The sequence below is a fragment of the Lissotriton helveticus genome, chromosome 8, assembly GCF_964261635.1.
Source record: "Lissotriton helveticus chromosome 8, aLisHel1.1, whole genome shotgun sequence".
Lineage (NCBI taxonomy): Eukaryota > Metazoa > Chordata > Amphibia > Caudata > Salamandridae > Lissotriton > Lissotriton helveticus.
The window spans coordinates 365,085,279-365,108,420 of NC_136069.1; the positions used below are offsets into that span (position 1 = coordinate 365,085,279).

Sequence of the window (23,142 nt, forward strand, 5' to 3'; positions counted from 1 at the left end):
TGGGAGGGCTCCAGCCACAGATCCATGGGGAATGAGACCTTTGCCCTTGCAGCAATAACCGAAGTCCATCTCCTCACACCTGCTGGGATCCTCTTCGAAAGTATCCTCTTTTTCCAGTGAGGAGACCGTGTTCTCCCTCTCCTGCATTCTTAGAAATACATAGAAGAGAATTTAAGATGATGGACATTCTTTATTTGGTCGCTCCTATGGCTGCCAAAATACTAGGGACAGCTTCTAGCACACCAGACCACTGAGAAAGGCTCATCTAATCGCTTCTTCCAGGTCTCCAAGACAGGGCCCTGTTGCCCTTCTTATCCTTTGTATCTCTAGGAACACAGAAGGCTCACTGGTCTAACCTTTGATAAGCACTTCAGTACTTGAATAAAATCTGAAAGCAGTCCTCTCCCTTGGTAGATGCAGCATTCCTCCTCTATTGACGTGATCCACATGCAGTTGTTATCTGAGGAGCTAGTGATGGGGATGTGTTCCTTACAGTGGTTACCAGACTATAAGTCTTGACCCAATTCAAATAGAGTTCCTCTGCTGAACTGTTCCTATTTTAAAGCACTAACGCTCAGTTTGCCACAAGCCAATCCCAGCAAACCCCGTTCTCTGGTTTTTAGTAGGCCGGACCCCAAGCCCTCTTCGTGGAGCTGACCGTCCCCACTAAGCTTCTGTCCTAGTAAAATGTGGACATTTTCCCTTTGAGCCAGAAACCCACAAAAACTAGTTCAGCGCCAAGGAAGTCTTCGTGTGAACCCATGTGCTAATGCCAAAAATACCTGTACGCTTGCTGAACACGTGTTAGCCTTTAACTGCAACCCTTTCAAGTTATTTATTCCATTGTGTCTTCAAGTGAAATCTTCACCTTTCTCTGGTCAGTGCAAGATTTGGGCCTAACCTGGTCTTTCACTATGTACAGCTGTGTGCTTTCTGCTAGTGTTTGTAGTTGCGCTATGTTTTCGTTTTTCACATTTTCTATTGTGTGTTCATATTCTACATTTCCTATAACACTTGGGAATATACAATTTGGCGTGAATGTAGGCGGAAAGCTGTGTGCATGCATGGATAACGAATAAAAGTTTATAATCCAAAAAAAAAAAAAAAAAAAATTATAAAGTATTTTGTTTTCAATGTTCACCTTGTTATTGTTGGAACCTCACTCTCAACAAACAGTTGTAAAGTCTAGGGTTAATGTGTTTTTGGAATCTGTTGCAGATTGTACATCGTCTTTTAACAAAGTGTAACAAAGGTGATGGAAAACCTGCTGCTCCAAGCATGTGCCATTCTGTGAAAGAAAGTTTAACTTTTGAAAATGATGCCAAATTTCACGGTAAGCAAGAGCTATCTTCACTTTTTATTTTACAATTTTTTCAGTAAGTAACTAGTTATATTTAATTGCACATATTCATAGCAAATATTGTTTTGGTGGTTAAGGCACCAAAGGTATATTAGCCTGTATTGAAATAGCACATGAAATTCTGCTGGTTGCGTTTGGTTAGGACATGTACGTTGCGGCTTGATTTAGTTTACAAAAAAGTTTGCCTTCATGAGCACTGATATAGCTCACTTCTTGATTTAAACCCTTTAGCGCCCTGAAACTGAAATCATTTTTTTTAAATTACTGGCATGATTCTTGTATAGGCATTAAAAAAAAAACTGGTATTAGATTTAACTGGATGAGTGTGTGTAATTAGCATAAAGTAAGATCTTATTATCATACCCAGCTATAACAGTACTTTAACTCTTGTTTTCTCAGTAAGCTACTGTTTTATTTGTAATTATATTCACCCAACTTTCTTACTAAGCATGACGATGCGCAGTAGGGGGGCGTCCTATGGTACATCACAGGAGACCGTACAGGGTCCCACTTGTCACATAGCATGAATATATATCTATATTCAATGTAATAACTTTACTGTGCAACACAGTACTCCAATTTATATCACTGTACTCGATTGTTTGCTATGCCACTCCACTCTACTGCACTCCACACCACTATAGTCCACAACACGCCACTCTACACTACCTCACTACTACACTTTATCCCACTCTACGCCACTCTACTATACTCAGCTCTACGCTGCTCCACTGTCCGACACTCTTCTTCACTGTATGCAACTCCACTCTACAACACTGTACTACACTCTATGCTACTCTCCTCCACTCTGTGCCTATCCACTCTACACCACTGTAATGCACTATCCGACACTCGATGACACCCCCCTCAATTTCTGCGCCTCTCCACTATGACATGCCACTCCCCAATACAACACTCTTCTCCACTGTACTCTGTGTTACTTCACTTGATGATACTTCACTTTGACACTCTAGTTCACCCTAATCTACAGTTAAACATGCCATTCCACTGTACAACTCACTACTTAAGTCTATATTTGACTCCACTATATGATCCACTATGCCACTAGACTATATAACACTTTACTACACTCTACAATACGCTACTCCACTCTACTCCACTTGATTCCAATCTACAATACTCCAGTCTAAGACAATAGACTTCACAACACTCTCCTCCACTGTACTGTATGATACGCCACATAACTCTCCACTTGCGACACTGGACTTGGCGATTTGTAACACATTTTTTTTTTTAATGAAACCATGGAAATTCAATGACATTACCTAAGTTTAAAGCTTAGTTATAGTTTGGAAAACACATTTTCACTATGCAAACCAAGCTTAAACTACACAAACCTTAAAAATTCTTAAGTTATAGTTATTAGTTTTATTTATAATTTATCCACCACCTTCAAATTATTATAAGTAGCAGACCTTGTTACACCCTCTTCTGAGTTCACTAACCAGACAACACTAACTATAACTCACAACTCTACCATGCACGACTCTACCAGGAGCCCCCGCCACACCTTTAATTAAAAAAAAAAGAAAGCCTGGTGGCGGTCCCTGGGGCTGTGGGGGGCTGCGATGCCCCCACACTTAATGAATAAAGCCCCGGGGAGGTGGCGGTCCCCAGGGCTGTGTGGGGGGCAAGAGCCCCCCTCTCTTTATTAATTAATTAATGATAAAGCCCCGGGGAGTTGGCGGTCCCCGGGGCTGTAGGGGGGTCGTAAGCCCCCCCACATTTGAATAATGATCACCTCGGGCTGTGGGGGTCCCGCGGGCCCCCACACCATTATCAAATATTGTCCCCGGGACCTGGCCTGCCCGTGGGCTTTAAGAAAACGAAGTGCGGGAGGCTGCACTTAGTTTTTAAAATTTTCGTCCGGATTCGCGCCACCAGCGCGACTCCGGACGAAAAAAAGAAATGCTTTTTTCGGGTTTGGGGTCCTTGTGGGACCCCCGGAGCAGGCCTAGGGGGTCAGGGTGTTTAGACCGTACCCCTTTTTCTTCAGTTTTAACTTTGTTCCCCTTTTTCCTGTGACTCGGTAACCGAGTCACAAGATGGCTGCCAACACTTCTGGTTTGGAGTGTTGGCAGCCAATCAGAATTAAGCTCGTGCTCGGGATGATTCGCGAATCCTCCTCGGTGCTCAGATATAAATATTTAAATTTTTTGAATGGATTTACACCAAGAGCTACCTTTTGCCAAATTTGGTGTAATTCCGTTCAGGCTAGCCTGTTCCAAAAATTCCTATGGAAATTAACATGGGGAAAAGCGCTTTGGGACCCTTATTTTTGCTCGGCCCGATTGACGAATCACCCCCAAAACGTTCAAGACAGGAGCTGACCTGAGCTGGTTATTAGTTTGGAAAAGTTTGTGAAGATTCATCAAACGGCGCCAAAGATATTGGCAAAAGAACACTAACTATAACTACCTACTGGATATATATATATCATATGCTACCCTCAGAAACGGGGGCACACATGCGCCCCAGCTCTCCATATTAGCACAAAGCATTTGGTGGTGGACGATAATACACAAAGTTAATCTTTCAGAATCTACTGGGAGTGGACAACTACTTAAAAGACCTCTCAGCTGGATGCAGCAACAAGTCCATGAGTAAGTGGTAACTAGACCCTCAAGCAGGGCCGGGCTGGGAACCATAACCGGCCCTGGCAAAGTGCTCGGCCGGCCCCCCCTCCTCCCCCTGGGGGATGGGGGGGAATGCCACCAAGCTCTTTACCAGGGCCGCTTTTCCGCCGAATTTGTTACAGGGCCGATTTTGCAGCTTTGCTGCAAAAACGGCACTGTCACAAAAACGGCCCCCAGGGGCCCAAAAACGGCCCCACCCTTGCGGCCGACCGGGGAATTGCCCGGTCCCCGCAACGGCCAGTCTGGGCCTGCCCTCAAGTCCTACTCCCATGCTTACAACGTTGGGATTTCCCAACGTAGACCTATTTGCAACCGCAAAATACGCAAAGTGCCCAAGATGGACCTCTAGGTTCCCAAAGTCCAATGAAAATGTACCATGGACAAACTGGTCAGGAATATTTGCCTTTTCTGTTCTACCTCTCCCACTATTTCCATATGTGGTCAGAAAAATATGGCAAACCTCCCTCACATTGGTTTTAGTTTCTCCCACACGGGGCAGACAACCATGGTTCACTGACCTCGAGCTGTCTGTAGTTCCCCACCAGAAGCTCCCCAATTGTTTGTACCTGTTTACACTACACCAGCTTACTCCAAGTCATCCCAGTTCCAAACAACTCAACCAAACCATTTGGCTCCTGAAATACTAAAGTTTGGGTTCCTAAATTTACCCCCAAGTGTATGGCTATCCTCCGGATCCTCGGTGATCCACCACTAGAGTCTGTTATGCTGCAAACTGGAAAAGCTTCGTCCTCTGCTGCCTTCCCAAGACCATTAATTCGCTAAAACCAAAAGTTTAGGACATTGTCTACTACCTTTTTAACTTGCAACAGTCCGAACAAACAGGACTAGCATACACACATCTATTTGCTCACATTTGGTTGCAATTACAGCATATTTGCAAGCAGGGAACACTCCTCCCTATTCAGGGTCTCAAATTAAGGCTATCATGGAGAGGCTGAAAAGAGTCATCTCTCCCACACTACCTCCATTTCCATCCTGAAATCTTAATCTAGTACTCACACGATTAATGAGGCCCCCTTTTGAGCCCCTTCATTCTTGTCCCTTACATTTTCTGTCCTGGAAAATGGCTTTCTTAGTCGCTATTACCTCCTTTACACATGTAAGAGAGATTCAAGCATTAACTTTAGCAGAACCCTTTTTCAAAGTAGGTTCTGACAAAGTAGTCCTTGGGACTAATTCAAATTCCTATTCAAGGTGATGTCTTCCGTTCTCTACACAGTACAAGTTTTACAAGCCTAAACAGGATGAAACTCCTCCTTGTAGAGATTTCCTGATTTGGACATATGAAATAAATAAATTCTTTGTAACATGACCCTCATCCACTCTAATAGTGGCATGCTTCATCATCGGGTCCCCTTTGGCCCCTAAAAGCTGAGGTGAGCTCAACTGTATTTCAGGCAGTGGCGGCCAGTACGGGGGTGGTGGAGGGCGTGTGGAGGGTAAAATAAAATCACTTACCTGTCTTGCCACCATCTCTCTCATATCGCTCGTCTTCCAGGAAGCACCCAGGCTCCCCAAAGCCAATCACAATGTAGCAATGAACACAGCGGCAATCAATCTTCACCAATGGATCGCCAACTGCGCCAACACTCTCGCCCCCTCCAGAACACCACGAGAAGGCACAACAAGAAAGCCAACTGGTTCATCACAGAGCTCCAAGAATCCAAGCACTCCTGCCGATGACTGGAGAAGACGTGGAGAAACAGCAAAACCTGGGAAGCACGCTCCACCTACAAAACAGCCATCACAGCACACTACCAACCATCAAATCAACAAAGAAAAACTTCATCCAAGACAGAATCCTCTCCAACGCCCAAGGAACTCTTCGCAATCATACAGGAATTCGCCAAACCCAACAGCGAAACAAATTACGTCCCTTCCTCCCAAGACCTCTGCAAAAAACTCAGCTCCTTCTTTCACCTTAAGATTAAGACACTCTACTATAACTTTGACGACCAAGACCACAACACCGCCTCAACTCCCACCCCCAACAATGCCACCCTACAGACCCTTCTCACCTGGACCCCTCTCACTACAGAAGACACCTTAAAGACAATGAAGAGCATCCACTCCAGAGCACCTTCTGACCCCTGCCCGCCGCACATCTTCCACAAAGCCACCACTGACATCGCACCCAAGCTACGCCGAACTATCAACTGCTCCCTCGACACAGCCACATTCCCCAACAACTGAAAGCACGCCATCGCACCGGAGCTACGCCGGACTATCAACTGCTCCTGATACAGCCACATTCCCAACAACTGGAAGCACATCAAGTCAGCCCTCTCCTAAAGATGCCCCACGCAGACCTGACAGACCTCAAGAACTTCAGGCCCATCTCACTGCTTCCTTTTACTTCCAAAGTCATCGAAAAGGCTGTCAACACCCAGCTAGCACACTTCATATTAACCAACAGCACCCTAGAACCTCTCAATCCGGATTCTGCTGCAAGCACAGCACCGAGACCGCCCTCCTTGCCGCCACCGACTACATCCGCGCCCTCCTCGACCAAGGCCACACAGCAGCCCTCATCCTCATGGACCTATCAGAAGCCTTCGACTTAGTCTCCCACCCCACACTAGCCACCAGACTCCACGACGCTGGCATCTATGGAAAGGCCTTACGCTGGAAAAGATCTTTCCTCTCAGGCAGAACACAGAGAATAAAACTCCTGTCGTTCCTCTCAGAACCAACCAAGATCAGATGCGGAGTATGCCAAGAATACTCCCTCAGCCCCACACTCTTCAACCTCTACATGACCCCCCTCGCAACTATCATCAGAAACCACGGGCTCAACATCATCTCCTACGCTGATGACACCCAGCTCATCTTCTCCCTCAGCAAGGAACCCAACATCACCAGGCACAACTTCCAAGAATGGATGAACGCCGTTGCGACCTGGATGAGCAACAGCTGCCTGAAGCTCAACTCTGAGAAAACAGAAGTTCTCAGCCTTGGCTCCATCCCACACAAACGGACCATGCACGCAACCTCGGCATGATACTCGACTGGTCACTCACCAAGAATCGCCAGATGAACTACGTAACCCTCTGCTTCAAAACCCTCTGCATACTTTGCAAGACATTCAAGTGGTTCCCCCCGAATCCAGGAAAACCATCACCTATGCACTCATCACAGCAGACTGGACTACCGCAACGCCCTCTACACCAGATTCAACAAAAAAACTCCTCCGCAAACTCCACACCGTCCAGAACGCCGCAGCCAGACTTATCCTCGATATCCCACAATGATACCACATCACCCACACGTCTGTGACCTCCACTGGCTCCCCGTCAAAAGAGGAATAACCTTCAAGCTGCTCACACACTTCTACAAAACCCTCCACGCCCCCAAGAGAAACCTCCTCTCAGCCAACCTCGCCCAAGCCACGTCCCACGTTTTTTATTGGACCAGTGCAGGTGGAAGATCCTTCTCCTACCTCGCAGCAAAGACCTGGAACGAACTCCCCCTTCCCCTCAGACGGAGTCCACCTAGCACCAATTCAGAAAGGACCTCATGACCTGGCTCTTCGAATGACCCCAAAGGAGCTGCTTACCCCCTGCCCCCCAAGCTCCTTGAGACCCTCACGGGTGAGTAGTGCACTTCACAAAACCCGATTGATTGATTGGTCTGAGCACCGTGGTTCAGTACTCAGTCGGGGAGTGGGAGCCTGGGCATGTTCTCCACCCAGGCAGCCTGGGTGGAGAACTTGTAAAGTGCGCTTGATGTTTTGGACAACCCGAATAGGCCGGCCAAAGCGTCATGAGCACTTTAGAGTGCAGCAACCACTCCTCCTCCCAGACGTCCGCGGAGCAAAGCCCCGTCCTGCCCTAACCTGACAATACTAAAAATAAAATGATAATAACTCCAGTTATCATTATTTTATTTTTTTATTTTACACTGCTCGTGAGCAGCGGGGTGACACTCCTCCGCCTTAGCGGAGGAGCCGCCACTGATTTCAAGGATCACTTATGAGAACTTTGATAAATACTGTGTAGGATGAAATGGTCCATTTTTCAGCGTCCAACACCGGCTCCTAGTATGGCCGCTGCAGCTGCTGGTGTTGGACGCTGAAAAACGTCCGTGCGCGAAAGTGCAATAACAAGCTTATACTGGACGCTCATCAACTCTACCACTGAAACTCCGCTACTCCGCGTGGTTGTAGGATTTTAGATCACATTGAGGATTAGAAACTTGGAGCATCTTTACCTTTTCCCTACCTCCTTGGCCGGGACGGAATTATAACCAGCACGCTTATTAACTTTTTTGCATCAACACAGACCTGAGGAAGTTGTGGGCTATTCCGGACGACAAAACACGTGTTGGCTGGATCAACCAAAGAAAGAAAATTAAAATACAAGAAGCCTTTTTTGAATTATCTTATGCAATGTACTGGTCTTGATTTAACAAATGACGACTATTTATTGTGAGCTCGGGCCTGCGTATACTTATGAGAACTTACCTTAGAGTCTAAAAATGCCTATCTAGGGGCAAGTATATCCCTTTATTAGTGACCCTGCATTAGTATGATTTCTTTTTTTAAAAAGGAACACGGAAGGAGGGATGTCTAGGTTTATTATGGTCCTATGACCCTCACTTAACATATTTCAGCCCTACTGCTGGCCTGGCCTACATGAGGTCCTGGGCTTTCATCAGAACTTAAAGAATGTTTGTGTGCCTCGGATTTGTTTTCAGAGCCGAGAAGGAGCAGATCCCAAATAGGGTGAGACTGAGGCATGGTACCCTTGATTACTGTGTGACTACAGGGTCATACTACCTAGCCTCCTGAGAAGCCTTGATAGTGACCCAAGTGTGCATTGATTACTTTGCCAACAAGCATTGTCAGACATGTCTCCATATGCTATGTATAATACTAATACTGCATGTGATTTGCACATAAATTAGCCATTACTGCAACAAATCCGAGCACACACAAATTAATAAAAACCTGATGAAAGCCCAGGACCTCATGTAGGCCAGCAGTAGGATTGAAACTTGTTGTGACAATATAAGAATATAAGTGAGTGTCATACGACCATAATAAGCCTTTACATGCCTTCTTTTTCCCCCTTATTATCGAGCATCACTAATAATGGGATATCCTTATCTATTTATTTATTTATAAAGTTTTATAGACCCTCAATGGGCATTTTTATCTTTAGCCTCCCCGGGAGGTTCTCATCAGTGCTCCCTGAAATACAATTGAGCCTACCTCAGCTTTTAGGGCCTGAGGTGGACGCGATGATGAAGCATGTCACTATTAAGTTTGTGAGGGTCATATAAAAAATCTTTTTTCCATGCGTGCTAATCAGGAAATCTCTAAGAGGAGTTTAATCCTATTTTAGATAGGGTAGGAATACTTGTACTGTGCAGACAACTTATGTGGGAGAGTATTCTCTAGGCTGCCTGTTGGGATCTAGATTGTGTTGTGGGTGGGAGCTCGTGGGGGTTCTTGCTTGGAATGTGGAGTGTGGGTCTAGCGGCAGTTTCTGCCGGGGGTTGAAGGATGCCAGACGGAATAAAGACAGCAATCCTCCCTTGTTGTCTTCTCTTCAGTGGCAAAAAGTTGTCTTCTACCTTCATCTCCCCCTTCTGTGGAGTGTTTGGAGCTGCGCCACGCCAACCTCCCCGAACTGCCTTGGATTTGGAGTTTCATGCAGTCTAGAAGATTTTCCACTGCCTGGTTCGCTGAGCAGTTTGATCAGCATGAGGGCACGGAGCACCGTGTCTGAACCCCAATTGTTGTTGGGGGCTTTGGCCAGTGTTGTATTTGGGTGTGCGCATGATCAGTGCCCCTGTGGCTTTTTGCCGCCCTCGAGGAGTTGCAGTGGTGCGTGCAGGCACTCACTGTTGCCTAGACACGGACCGCTGTCGTCACAGGTCATGTGACGAGTTCCTCTACCAGCACAGCCTACGTCTACGACAGACGTACGCCTACACATCGGACATACTGAGGGCCATCTCAGATTGGGCCATTACTAACTCAAAGGCCGAATCCGGTGCGCACACCAGATTTACTTCATTTGCAATCTAAGCTGGTGAACTTTGTGCATTCGGTGATGCGCACACCACAAATAGAGTACATCATTTGAAGTTGTGCCTCATCACTATTGTATTTGCGCACTCGGTGATGCGCACACCTCACTGGCAATTTTTCTTTCCTCTTTAATCCTGCATGCTACCTAACAGCCATAGTTACCAAGCAGTGCATCAGTGCATCCGGTGATGCACACACTTTTTCTGACATTAACTCTATGAAGTAAACTTTATTTTTACAGGGAGGAATATTTAGTTTTCCTTACTTTCAGCATGTGCACATTTGGGATATAATGTGTTAATGACTGGTGCAGCACTGTCATTTTTATACAGTATTGTTAAATTGTCATTTTATGCTGAATTGTTAAATTTATGCTGGTAAAGCTATTTCTAGCGTTGTGTTTTGGGCAGCAACTCACGCACAACCATGGATCGTGTTTTGGCACCTCCACCTTTTTTGAAAATAGCTGGTTCTCCGCCGTTGCAGTGGCAGCAATGGAAAGACACCTTTAATGCCTATCTGGAGGCTATTGATGGAGATACTTTTACTTCCAAGAAGAAAAAAGCTTTGTCGATGTATAACTTTGGTTCTGAGGGCAGAAACATATTAAAAATGTTATCTTTGGACTTGGTAAGCACCCATGTGAGTGGTGGTGATGAAGCGGATTCAGGGGGTCCCGCTTCGTGAGCTTTTGCTCACCGTGTTCTGGAGTTGCTGTTTCCCGAGGTGGGGGCATAACGAGGAGTGTTGCTGCCCGCAGTGTCAGAGGCTGTCAGAGGCTGTTTGGCATCGCAGGGGCTTGCTGATTTCTGCTGCGCAGGACTCCAGGAGTCCGCGCGTTAGCACACCTGCCCATCTGAGCGGAGGCCCGCCCCCTAATCACTGACAGAACTTATTTAGCTTCCAGGTCACGCAGCGCGGGACGCAGCGCGGGACCAACGCCGGACGAAGCCCGGACAAAGGGCAGACAGTCTGGGACAGTACGGGGCAGGAGGCGGCAGGGCAGGGCCAATTCACTTTCATCCTCAAACAAGGTACTCTGCGTCCTCACTAGCATTTACCAATATGGTGTAACTACCTAGAAGTTTGGGGAAACGGAAACTGACTGAAGTCTCTGGCGATGCAGTAGGGGGAGTGCCCAAAGGGGCAAAAAAAAGAGAAAAAGTAAAATTAAGACATCTGGCAAGCGGTTGTCTCACGCAGGAGCTAATTGTGTCATGGATCGAATAGATGATCTTCTACAAGACTGTGGGGATATATTGACTCAAGCTCCTAAAATTGTTGATCAATTATCTGAGGATACTGTGAAATTGGGGACCAGCATGGGCAAAAGGCAGGATAAGGGTGTGGTGATAATTCCTGATATGTTTTTAAATAAACCTGTTGTGGGGGTAGGGATAAATACTGTAACAATTGATGAGAAGGTGATATGCACAGATAAGTTGAATTCATCTGTAGACCTTGATGTTAGTACTGAGGTCTTGGAATCCTTATTTAGCAGCAACAGGTTCTCTGTCTTGTCTCAGTTGGAGAGTGACAATGTAGTAGAAACCTTGTTGATTGCCCCCTCTATTGAAAATTCACTATCCTTGTCTTGAAGTACTGATGTGCATATGTCCCCTGAGTCAACAGCCAACCCCCTGTGGGTAATTATCAAACAACTGTGTGGTCTGGTTGAGTTATTGCAAGTTAAAGTTGATCTTTTGACTACTACAGTTAATACACTAAAAAATCATTCTGGGCAATGTTTGCCTAATCTTGCTAAAACTTGCCCGTTAGGTCCAACAAACAAAAGTGCGGGCGGAGGGAATGTATTTGTTCAATCTGCACCTTCGACTGTTACTCTACCCACATGCAGTCTGTTGGTAAGGAATGGAAGGGGGATCAAGCAACCCATAGGTAAATCAAATGTAAAGGGGAAAAATCTGGCAAGCTCGCCCAAAAGAATGACCTTAAAGCCAAATGTTATGCCAGTGGCTAGAGCTAGTATGGACGAGAATACAAAAGAAAGCTGCCGGGAAGAATCGAGACCATATTCCCTTAAACCGTACCATCTTCACCGTAATGATTATTACAACCGAACAAAGGCTGTGTATATGGTGAATGTCCAGAAAATATCTATGGGACGAGGTCATGAGACCCCGGACTCCCTAACAAATAAGGTAATCCATTGGATTAGACACACCAGGGGGTGTAGGTCTGTTATTAGGGAGGACATTGTAAAGACTACAAGAATTACATCACCAGGCGATATCGATGATTGTATTGAGGTAGTCCTGAAAAACCCGAAGATAGTGGAGGATTTGCTAGCTTTGGAGTTTAGAACCTGTTCCCCTGATAACTCCCGGATTCAAATGAGATCACAACCCTACCAGAGAAAGCTATCAACCAGAGAAATTACTGAGAGGAGCACAGGTATGGTCTGTTCTGGATTGGATAGCAACGACTGACTACACACCCAGACTGGAAAAGTAGCACCCAGGGAGACAAGTAGTGATGAGGTCCTAGATCACGTATTAATCATTCCAGTGGACCCCACTTCTTTTATAGAACCTTTGTCCCCAGGGATGTTACTTGTACAGAATAAAGCATTAGCTACCACCCGGGAGATTCCCAAATCTATAGATTCTCCTGTATTCACCGGACCTGTTCTTTCATGGTAAATGGCTGGTCTGAGAACAAAAATGGATTCCCCAGAATGGGCTTCTTTTATCAGTCGGCATGATATTTGCTTATTCCAGGAAACCTGGGCTCTGGAGCAGTTGTATTTCCCGGGATATTTAAACTATGGAATCCTGGCGGAAAAGAAAGGGAAAGGTCGACCATCAGGTGGCCTGACGATCTGGATTAAACAAGATCTTGCTGTAATGGTCAAGACAATATCCACTAACCACAGGGATCTTCAGGCCCTTATTTTGGAGTTTGTGAATCGAGACCCTATTCATCTATACAATGTATATGCCAGAAGTACCGGGGGAAAGAACTCGGAAATTTTAACACTTCTGGAAGAACATTTAGACAGTAACCTTCTCCATTCTAATATTATTATAGGAGGAGATTTTAATGTAACTTTTGAGCCTCTCCTGAATGACAACTGGAATCTTTCAGATGAAGAAGATAGGGTATGGGGGGTTCCTAAATTGGATTTAGTCCCCATTAAAAGATGGACGCAAATTGCAATACAGCTTAACTCTCTCTGCCTAAATAAAGGAGTTAGATCCGCTAATGGTAGAACACCAGGTGATAAAAGTGGGGCTAATACATTCACGAATGGCACCCGGCAGAGTAGAATAGACTCCATTCTTGTTAGTCTGAGCCTGTGGAGGTATCTTCAGGATATGCAAATCATAGATAGAGTAGAGAGCGACCATAATCCCCTATCGGCAAAAATATCATACTGGGAACCACCAGTTGCTCTGGAAAGGGCGATTGATACCATTTTCCCAGGGGACGTCGCTATTACTAATGATATGCGACATGTCCGCTGGTCTAAAGTCGTAGCCATTCAGGAGAACATTGATTTTGTAGCTGGCATGCTTACTCAGGCGATAAGTGACTTGAAGGGTGTAGCGAATGAAGAGTGCTCAACTATTGGTACTGAAAGTGGAACCAGGATTCATGAGGCTTTTTTTAAGGACTTGCGAACGCTGTTTGGCAAGCCCACCCATCAAAGTGGTCCATGTAATTTCCACCCTCCACGTTGGTACTCAGCAGAATGTAGGCAGGCTCGCTTGGAACTAGGTAGAGCCCTCAAAAGTGGCTCGAGTGCGAATGTGCGTTTAGCTAGGGCGGCGTACAAATCCGCTGTCTTCAAATCCAAGCATCTGTGGGACGAACAGATATGGATGGACCTGCAAGAAGCAGGATGCCATAAAGATCCCAGAAAATTCTGGAGTGTCTAGAAGTGGGGTGTGGATAGCAATTCTGACAAACCACAGAACTGGGTCCCGCAGGATAAATGGGTATCCCATTTCAAACCTCAGTTTGCGATAGGAGAAGGCCAAGATTCTTTCATAGAGGTGCCTCTTACCCCATTCTTGGAGGACCCATTTACTTTGAGGGATGTTCAGCTGGCTTTGGATGTCGTTGTTCCTGGTAGAGCGCCAGGAATTGATGGTATTCCAGCTGATTTATTCTTACAAGACAAAGATTCTTGGGGCCCATATATAATATTATTGGCGAATGCGGTTGCTAGGGGAGCACCGATTCCCCATTCATGGAAAGGGGCCAAAATAATCCCAGTTTACAAGAAAGGGGATAAGTCCCAGCCTGGAAACTATCGACCAATTAGTTTGATCGACACTACCCAGAAGATCATGGGTAGGCTTATTTTAAATAAGGTTCAGGTTTGGGAAAGGGAGAACAGCATTTTGTCTCACTTGCAGGCTGGTTTTAGAACTTCCGTTAGCACGGTCGATCAGGTCTTGCATTTTACCATGCTATACTGGAAGACCGTGCTAATTGGTAACTGCAGCCTTTATGCTGCTTTTATTGATTTAAGGGCAGCATTTGACTTGGTTCCGCGCCAAATGTTGTGGAAAGTACTTATTGACATGGGTATGCCAGGGTAAATTTTGTCTTTAATTAGAAAACTCCACCAGGAGAATTTTGCCCAGATTAGGTGGGGTAGTCCTGGCAACGTTACATCTCAGTTCCCAGTTGAAACAGGCGTGCGCCAAGGTTGTGTCCTGGCCCCAACGTTATTTTCTTTATATATAAATGATGTTGCAAAAATTTTAATTGGTTCTAATGTTGATGCACCTATTCTCGCTGGGGCAAAAATCCCTATATTAATTTTTGCATACGATTGTCTTATAGTATCAAAAACCCCGAGCGGGCTACAGAAGGCTTTATTAATTTTCGAGGACTTCTGTGTCGCTCGTGGTTTGGAAGTTAACGTTCTTAAATCCAAGTACATGTCTTTTAATGCGCCTAATGCTAATAGGGGTACTGTATATATGAGTAACGGGCCACTTGAGAGTGTACAGGCATTTAGTTATCTGGGTGTCTGTATCCAACAGGATTTATCCTGGAGACAGCAGATTAATTTGGCCACCCTGAAGCATCGTCAGCTCTCAGGAGCATTGAGCTCAGAGCACTCCAGGTCTTTGACTAGGCCAATAACTCCGGTGCTATCGGTCTATAATGGCAAGGCAGTTAGTTCTACTCTGTATGGTGTTGAAATGTGGGGAAATGAAAAAATAAAGGGGATGACTGTTTCTGAAAATACATTTCTTAGAAAATTAATAAAGTAGTAGTAAAGCTTTTATTCGACAATTTGTCATAAAGCCAACACATATAAAATACATACATAAACGAATTTTTAAAAACTAAGTTACATTTAGCAAAGCATTCACAGTACAAGAAAGCAGTATGTACAAGTCCCAAGCCATCATCACAGATTATTTACATTTTTAGGGTAATGCATTACTCATTCACTGTTAGTAATCATACAATCGAGCTTTCTTCCATTTAATTACAAGACCAAAAAAATAAAAAATAGCTGATTACAATTATAAATAATTAAAAGCCAGCAATAAAAATACACTTAAACTCTATAATTTCATTCCGAATTTCTTTCTAATCAAGCAGACACTGTGGAGATACCTGCTCACTCCAAATGTTATCAACCTGGTGGTTGAAGACCTGAGTAACCGTTCTGCCTCTTTGTACGAACGTATGCCCAAATTTTTGCAAAGGGGTCTGATCCATTTCGTACGTTGTGACTTATATAATGGGCAGAAAAAGAGGATATGGGCCTCGTCCTCTTTTTGTTTCAAATCGCACAATTTACAAAAAGGATCATTTGTTTTAGAACTTCCCCACCGACAAGTGTTTCCATTTATCAGTAAAACCCCATATCTGTATTGTAAAAATACGGTTTTTGCCAAAGGTGGCTCAACTTCGTCCATAAATTGTTCAAATATGGGGGTGTCCTTAATTTGCAAAAACTTGTGTGTTATAGAACCAGTGGCACGTCCGTATACATTAATGTTCACATAATTCCAGTAGGCAGATTTTACTTGTTTTTTGCAGATAGTTAAGGAGGTGATTGATGTTGCTGGAGTATTCCAGAAGTGTGAGAGACCTAATTTTGCAAACCAAATGGATATGTGTCTCAGCCACTTAATTGAATTAAAAGAATCCAGTTCCCTGATTTCCAATAATCCTGCTCTATAGTCAGCGAGTTCCGGGGTGGACCATAATCTTACCCAATAAAGCAATGGCCTCAACCAGCACAAATGATCTGTCCGTTTTAGACTAATATCTAAATAAACGGGCACTAAAGGCGTTCTTACCGGTAGTCTTAATAGACGTCTGAAGAACGCATTCTCATCGATATTAAATGTTTCATTTGAATAAGGCCCCCAAATCTCAGCCCCATACAGGGCAGCAGATTGTGCTTTGGCTTTGAACACTTCAATCGCGGGAGTTGTAGCTTTTGTGGTGCTCCCTCCGTGAATTTTTAAAATAGGGAGAGAGTTGTGCTTGAGTGTTAATCTACTTTTTTCTAATTGATTTATCCATGACATTTTACTGTCAAGCCTAATACCCAAATAGTCGAAGAAATCCACGTATTCTAATTTAATATTGTTTAGGGCCAAATTCTTCTTAAAAGTTTTTGGAGGATTAATGGCCATGTACTTGGTTTTAGATGAGTTAATTTCTAACCCCTTTAGCTCGCAATAACTATGAAATTGATTTATTAAATTTTGCAAGCCTTTAGGTGTTTGTGATATTAAAATGGTGTCATCCGCAAATAACAATGCTGTAATTGCCTCATTACACAGTTTGGGGGAGTCGTGGCTGCATTGTGCCAGATAGGGGGGGATATCATTTACGAATAAGGAAAAAAGGGTTGGGGCCAATACGCACCCTTGTCGTACCCCCCTTTTTACTGGTATTGCCTGGGTAAGTTCACCATTCCTTCCCCACCTTACTTTAGCATAGTTATCGGTATGAAGCTTTACGAGATTATCCAGCAATTCGTCCGGGACTCCCATCTTCCTTAAAACCTCCCATAATAGGGAACGGGGAACAAGATCAAACGCTGAGCGTAAATCCACAAAAGCAACATATATACTACATTTCTTTATTTGAATATACTTCCAGCAAATACACAGAAACCTATGCACCTGGTCCACCATGCTTATCTTAGATCTGAATCCTGCCTGATATTTTGAAAGAATTTTGGATTCCTCTATCCAAATTAGAAAATTAATAAGGTTACCCCAGAGCACCCCTCTGAACCCCCTATTTTACGACCTGGGCATAACACCAATAGCTCTAATTGCATCCTTGCGCCCAATTCTATACTGGCGGCGGATTTGGACTACTCCTGAACTGGATACATATACCAGGGTGATACTGGATGTAGTCAAAAGTGACGGTTCCCGGAAAGTTAAATGGCTGGGACATATCCGGAATCTCTTAAATGACTTGGGTCTAGGGGAATTGTGGGAAGATCCATTGCACGCCAAGTTCCCACCAAAGAAGGTACTTAAGAACTTGTACTGGAACTTGGTGGCTACAAAGGTCTCCAGTACCACCCCTTCACACTCTTTGGCTGGTTTATTTCTAGAAATCAAAGATTGCCCTAAACTTGAGGAATTTTGGGACGTCATCTCAAAGCCCCTTGACCGCAAGCTCTACTTTCAGCTAAGAGTGGGAAGCCTGCCGGTAAGGGCATTCTCCAATAGATGGACTAGTGAGGGCAAGGTGGCTTGTCCGGCTTGCTCCGATGTTCCTGAAACCATTGGCCATCTTGTGTTTGAGTGCCCAATGTATGCGGCCCCGCGTCAAAAGTGGCTACGCCCAATGAGTACGTTATTGGGAACGAGGAGAGGAATGATTGCAGTTAGAATTATCCGCACCAGTCCCAATATGTTTGTGTATAGTAGCGGTGGCGAAATTCCTAGGTTGGGCATGGACGATTAGAGCCCGGCTGCTGAAAGCATAATATATTGGGTAACCTCGTAGGCCAAGTACCCTTATCAATTATCGCATAATAATATTTGTCATACTTGTATTGTAAATAGAATGATTTTATTTATTTATCTTATGATTTTTTATGAATTTTTATAATCTGTATTTTAATCTGGTTTTAATTACTGAATTTTATACATGTACTTTTATATATATGGAACATGCTTTTATGACAATCGTCGAATAAAGCTTGCTTGACTTGACACTAATAGTTGAGGACTATGTTTCCATCGTTAAAACATTGGACAAAAGATTCAATCCCAAAAGGAATGTTGTACTCGAGCGTCACAAATTTTTACAACGCGCTCAGATCCCTGGCGAGTCCATTGATAACTTTGTGGCCGCTTTTAGGACTCTAGCAGTCACCTGTAACTACAGGGAATTTAGGGATGAAATCATCCGGGATCAATTAATTGAAAGAACGTGTAACAGGAAAATTCAAGAGAATTATTCTATTCTGATGATCCGATTTAGAGACTGCCCTTTCCTTAGCTAGGATTATTGAACACACTCAATTTTGTGTGAAAGAAGTGAGTAGTACTACTTCACCTGGGGAGGTTATATTGTTGAATGCGAAACCCAATTTCAAACATTTGAAGGGGTCCAACACCAGTTATGTGCATCCTATGACACATCCCAAAGCCACAATTTAGCAAGGAGAAGTTGTAAGCTTGCATTGTGGGAGCAAATCACATTTGGGGAATGCCAAGTTTTTTTTTGCGTTAAATCAAACATGTTTCAAATGTGTCATAAAAGGTCATTTTGCTCGAATGTTTAAAGCGTTTGCCTTGAAGAAAAGTCCTGCACAGATGGTAAAAACGATTGCTGAAGATATGGCCGACTCTGATGACGATAGTTATGAGTTATTGAGGGTATCCTCCTCGTCTTCAAATGCTGAAGGCATTGTTGAAATATCTTTAATGGCAGGGTCTCACAAGGGGAAATCTCCCACATGTAAGGTCGGTGTCAATGGGAAGTATATCGGTTTTCTAGCTGATTCCGGCTCCCCTTTCACACACATTAATGCAAAGGATTTTGAGGAGTTGGATAGCGTCCAAATGCTGCAATCAAATATCAGAATCTTTGCTTATGGTGGTAAGAGAGTAAGAAGTTCTTGGGACATTTATGGCCAACCTTCCTTTTGGTGGGAATTTGGCTTCTGGAATAGGGTATGTCGTGAAGGAAGGTGCACATTTGTTGGGGTGGGATGAGGAGGGCGCTCTTGGCATCATACTGAGCCCCGATCATCCTGAAATGGTGGTGCCCAGGAGTGCAGTTAATCAATTTTATAGCTTGCCTCCATCTAGTTCAACCAGTATGTGTGTGGTTGCCCAAGTGTCTAGCAACAAGTGGATACAATATTGTCCTGAAGTGTTCGATGGGGATCTTGGAAAATTAAACTGATTTCAGCATCGTATTGTGCTCAAGGGTGGTGGTCACAAAGTGTGTAAAGTACCCTTGAGTCCCCAGAAGGAAATTAAATGTGAACTGGAACAGTTGTGTGCTATGGGGGTAATTGAACCCATTGAAGGTTATGAATTGTTGGCGCCATTGTTTTAGCACGCAAGTCTGACAAATCCCTGAGGATGTGTGTGGACTTGAGAGATCTCAATTCTTACATTTGGGTTGATCGTCAACCTCTACCATACATCAACGAGATGTTGGCTACTTTGGAGGGTGCCAAGTTTTTCACTTCCATAGACATTTCCTCAGCTTACCATCAAATCGAACTTTGTAAAGATTCAAGGCACCTCACGTCATTTGTTACACCCAAGGGAGCCTATCACTACAAACGAATGCCTTTTGGTCTTGCCTCAGCTTCTGCAGTGTTCCAGCGTTTGATGAAAAATTTGTTCAAGGACACTGTAGGAGTCGTGTTTTTCCAAGACGACATTCCGATTTATGGCAAAACAGAGTTGGAACATGATGGTTGGGTTAGGCGTATTTTAAATATTGTTAAATCTAGTGGCCCGACATTAAGAAAAGATAAATGCAAGTTTCTTCAGGAGGGAGTGGCCTATCTTGGTCACCACATCTCCAACATGTGTGGAACCCAAATTAAAAATTATTGAGGCTATCCAAAATGCACCCACACCTGTGAACAAGGACAAGCTCTGCTTTTTTCTGGGGTTGGTAGAATACTACGCCAAATTTGTGAGCAATGTTTCTAGCAAAACAGCATCTATACAGAATCTTTTGAAGAAGGATGTCAAGTATGTCTGGGATGATGACTGCAGCAACAATTTGTAATTGATAAAGCAAGAAATTGTCCATGCTCGCCCTCTCAAACTATTTGATATCAATGACCAGTGCATCATATCCACGGATGCAAGCAATGTGGATTTAGGGGCTGTTCTTATGCGAGGAAACTATTGCTTTCGCTTCAAGAACATTAAAGGGTGCAGAAAGCACCTATCCCACCATTGAGAAGGAAGCTTTAGCCTTGTGGTGGGGTGTGCAACACTTCAAGAATCGTTTGTGGGGTAATGAATTTATTTTAAGGATTGATCACAAACCCTTGATTGATCTTTTCACTACTGAACGAGGTGGGAGGGTTACTCCATACTTAGCGAAGTGGCAGTACAGACTGCAAGAGTTTCATTACCGTCTGTAATATGTAGCTGGTGCTAAAAATCATGTGGCCGACTGTTTAACCAGGTTACCCCTTATGGGAAGTGAATGTGTGGGGTCGTCCGATGACTTGGAAATGGTTTGTGTGGTATGTCCTCTGGAGAACACAATGGGAGGTGCACTTTCTGAACAAGAATGGTTGCAAGCCATCTCAAGGGATGTAGGGATCAGAATAGTTATTCACTTTTTTCTGGGGTGTGGCCCAACAACAAGGACTCTCCGTCCGAGTTGATTCCTTACAAAAGGGTTGGAGAGGAATTGTCTGTGGTTGGTGGTGTCTTAGGGAGAGGTGGTTTATTGGTGGTTCCTGTGTGTATGCGTAAGAAGATCCTAGACTTAGCCCACGAAGGTCATCTGGGAATTCGTGCCATGAAACGCAGGGTCAGGGAGGATTTTTGGTGGCCCGGGTTGGACAGGGATGTTGAACACTATGTTCGTGATTGTTGCATTTGTGTTGTGAGCGACAAGTCACAAGTCCTTCCCCTGTTAATCCTTTCGTGGTGAAAAACTCACCATGGTGCAAGCTTGCTTTTGATGTTGCCGGTCCCTTTGGGCTGTTTGGAAGTCCACCCAAGTATGCTTTGGTTTTCACTGACATGTCAAAGTGGCCTGAGTTCAGTTTTTTGGATATTGTTAATTCTTAGTCTATCATCACAATTTTTCAAGATGTGCTCCTCAGGGAGCGTTTTACAGAGGAACTTGTGTCGACAATAATACTTAACTGGTTTCCAGAGAAATGCAAGACTTTCTCAAGGACATTGGTGTTAGACATATTCTCACTTCTCTTTATCATCCCAGCAGCAATGGTTTGGTGGAACGCTTCAACTGAACATTTGCAACTGGCTTTGGTTAATGGTTTGCAGTGGCGGCAGGCCATATACGACATGTTGTGGGCGGTGAGAACTGCCCCACATATTAGCACTGGCATGGCCCTGATCATCCTGCTCAGGGGTAGAGTCATAGGCTACAAGTTGAATAAGGATTAGATGTCCAGGAAAGGTGTTGATATGGAGAGGTTGCTGTTCAAGCCAGGTACGGTACTCGGTCTTGCATTGCTGGTACCCTTCTATCTGAAAGAAACAGGTTAGTGTTAGATTCCTTACCTTAAAATATCCCCAGGCGTCAGACTGAATCTGGAAAGTTTTGCGTAGGTGTATCCCTGCGCGTCGGTAGGCGTCGTCTGCGGCTCCGCGTCTGTCGTCGGCGCCGTGATTGCCGGGATGACGTCGTCGGAGTACTTAGACTCCGCCCTCGCGCGCCTGACGTCAGTTCATCTTTTTTCTGCGCCAGCAAGCGCAGATCCGGAAAGAGCAGTACCCCTAGTCAATTTTTGACTTAACTTTTTTGATCTGTTTTGGGTCTTCTCGAGTCGACTTCGACTCCGGTAGGGATGCCCGGTTTCAAGCCGTGTGACGATTGTCACCGACTAATGTCGGTGACCGACCCCCACCGTCGGTGCCTTTATTGCCTCGGGGCTGACCATGACGACAAGTCGTGCCCCGACTGCCGGGCCTTGACCTCGAAGGCTAGGCGGGAGCGGTCCTGCCAGCGTCTCGAGCTCCGGCAGTCGGCCCGCGCCACTTGAGGTCCCGGTCGAGGAGAAGCTTGAGGGACCAGTCGCGGGGCCGTAGTCGTCACCACTCGACGAGCCACCACCACTCGTCGGGCTCCAAGTCCTCAGGTAAGTCGAGGCACTCTAAAAAGAAGTCGAAGAGGCGTCATCGCTCTTCTGACTCCCCCCCGATGCTCGCGCGACGCAGCCGGGGGTTCGGGCGACACCGCCCACGCGGCTCCGCCGGAGCCGCAAGCGCCGCGTCCAGCTCCATACCCGCCGGTCCCTGGGCTCCATGCGTCGCCGGAGGAGATCAGCGCCTTCCTCGCGGCCATGAGGAACTGCTTCCTTCCGCCGGACCCTGCCGAGGCACCTTCGGGCCTAGTGGGTCCGTCTTGGAATTCCTAGCGGGCCGGCGGCTCCGGCCCCGGCGCCTTTGGGTGCTTCGGCGCCGTCGACGACTTTGGTCCCGATGCCGCAGGACCCCACGGGATCCAGGCCTGGATCCGGATAGTCACCAGTCGACCCTACGACCTCTCCGCTGGCGCCGACCCCGAGGATGTCACCCACGACGCCGTCTCCGGACGATGTCGTCCTCGGTCCCAGCTCCGGTCCGGAGTCGGATCGGCGCCGTCCGGCATCGGCTCCAGCGCCGAGAGATGAGCAGTTCATCTATGATCCGGCTCCATCATTTTACCCTGACTATCAGGAGATGGATGAAGAGGAGGACTGGAAGGGATCTGAGGACCCTCTGGCACAGGAGTGCCAGTCGAATCAGGACTGGGCAGTTGAGCTAGGGGAGGCCAGTGGTCTGGACACTTCGCCCGACACTGAATTTGTCTCCACTCCTACCGTGGCTACGGAGGAGGGGGCTGCTTACAGCGTGGTGTTGACAAGG

The 23,142-nt window shown here is 45.4% G+C and overlaps 1 protein-coding gene across 2 annotated transcripts in view; it reads left to right on the plus strand.

Moving 5' to 3' along the window:
* BRCA2 (BRCA2 DNA repair associated) overlaps positions 1-23,142 on the plus strand; it is a 480,797-nt gene that overhangs the window by 112,138 nt on the left and 345,517 nt on the right. For both annotated transcript variants that reach the window (XM_078657152.1, XM_078657154.1), the window contains exon 10: positions 1,219-1,333. In XM_078657152.1, the coding sequence (XP_078513278.1) occupies positions 1,219-1,333 (115 nt within the window). The remainder of the gene's footprint in view (positions 1-1,218; positions 1,334-23,142) is intronic.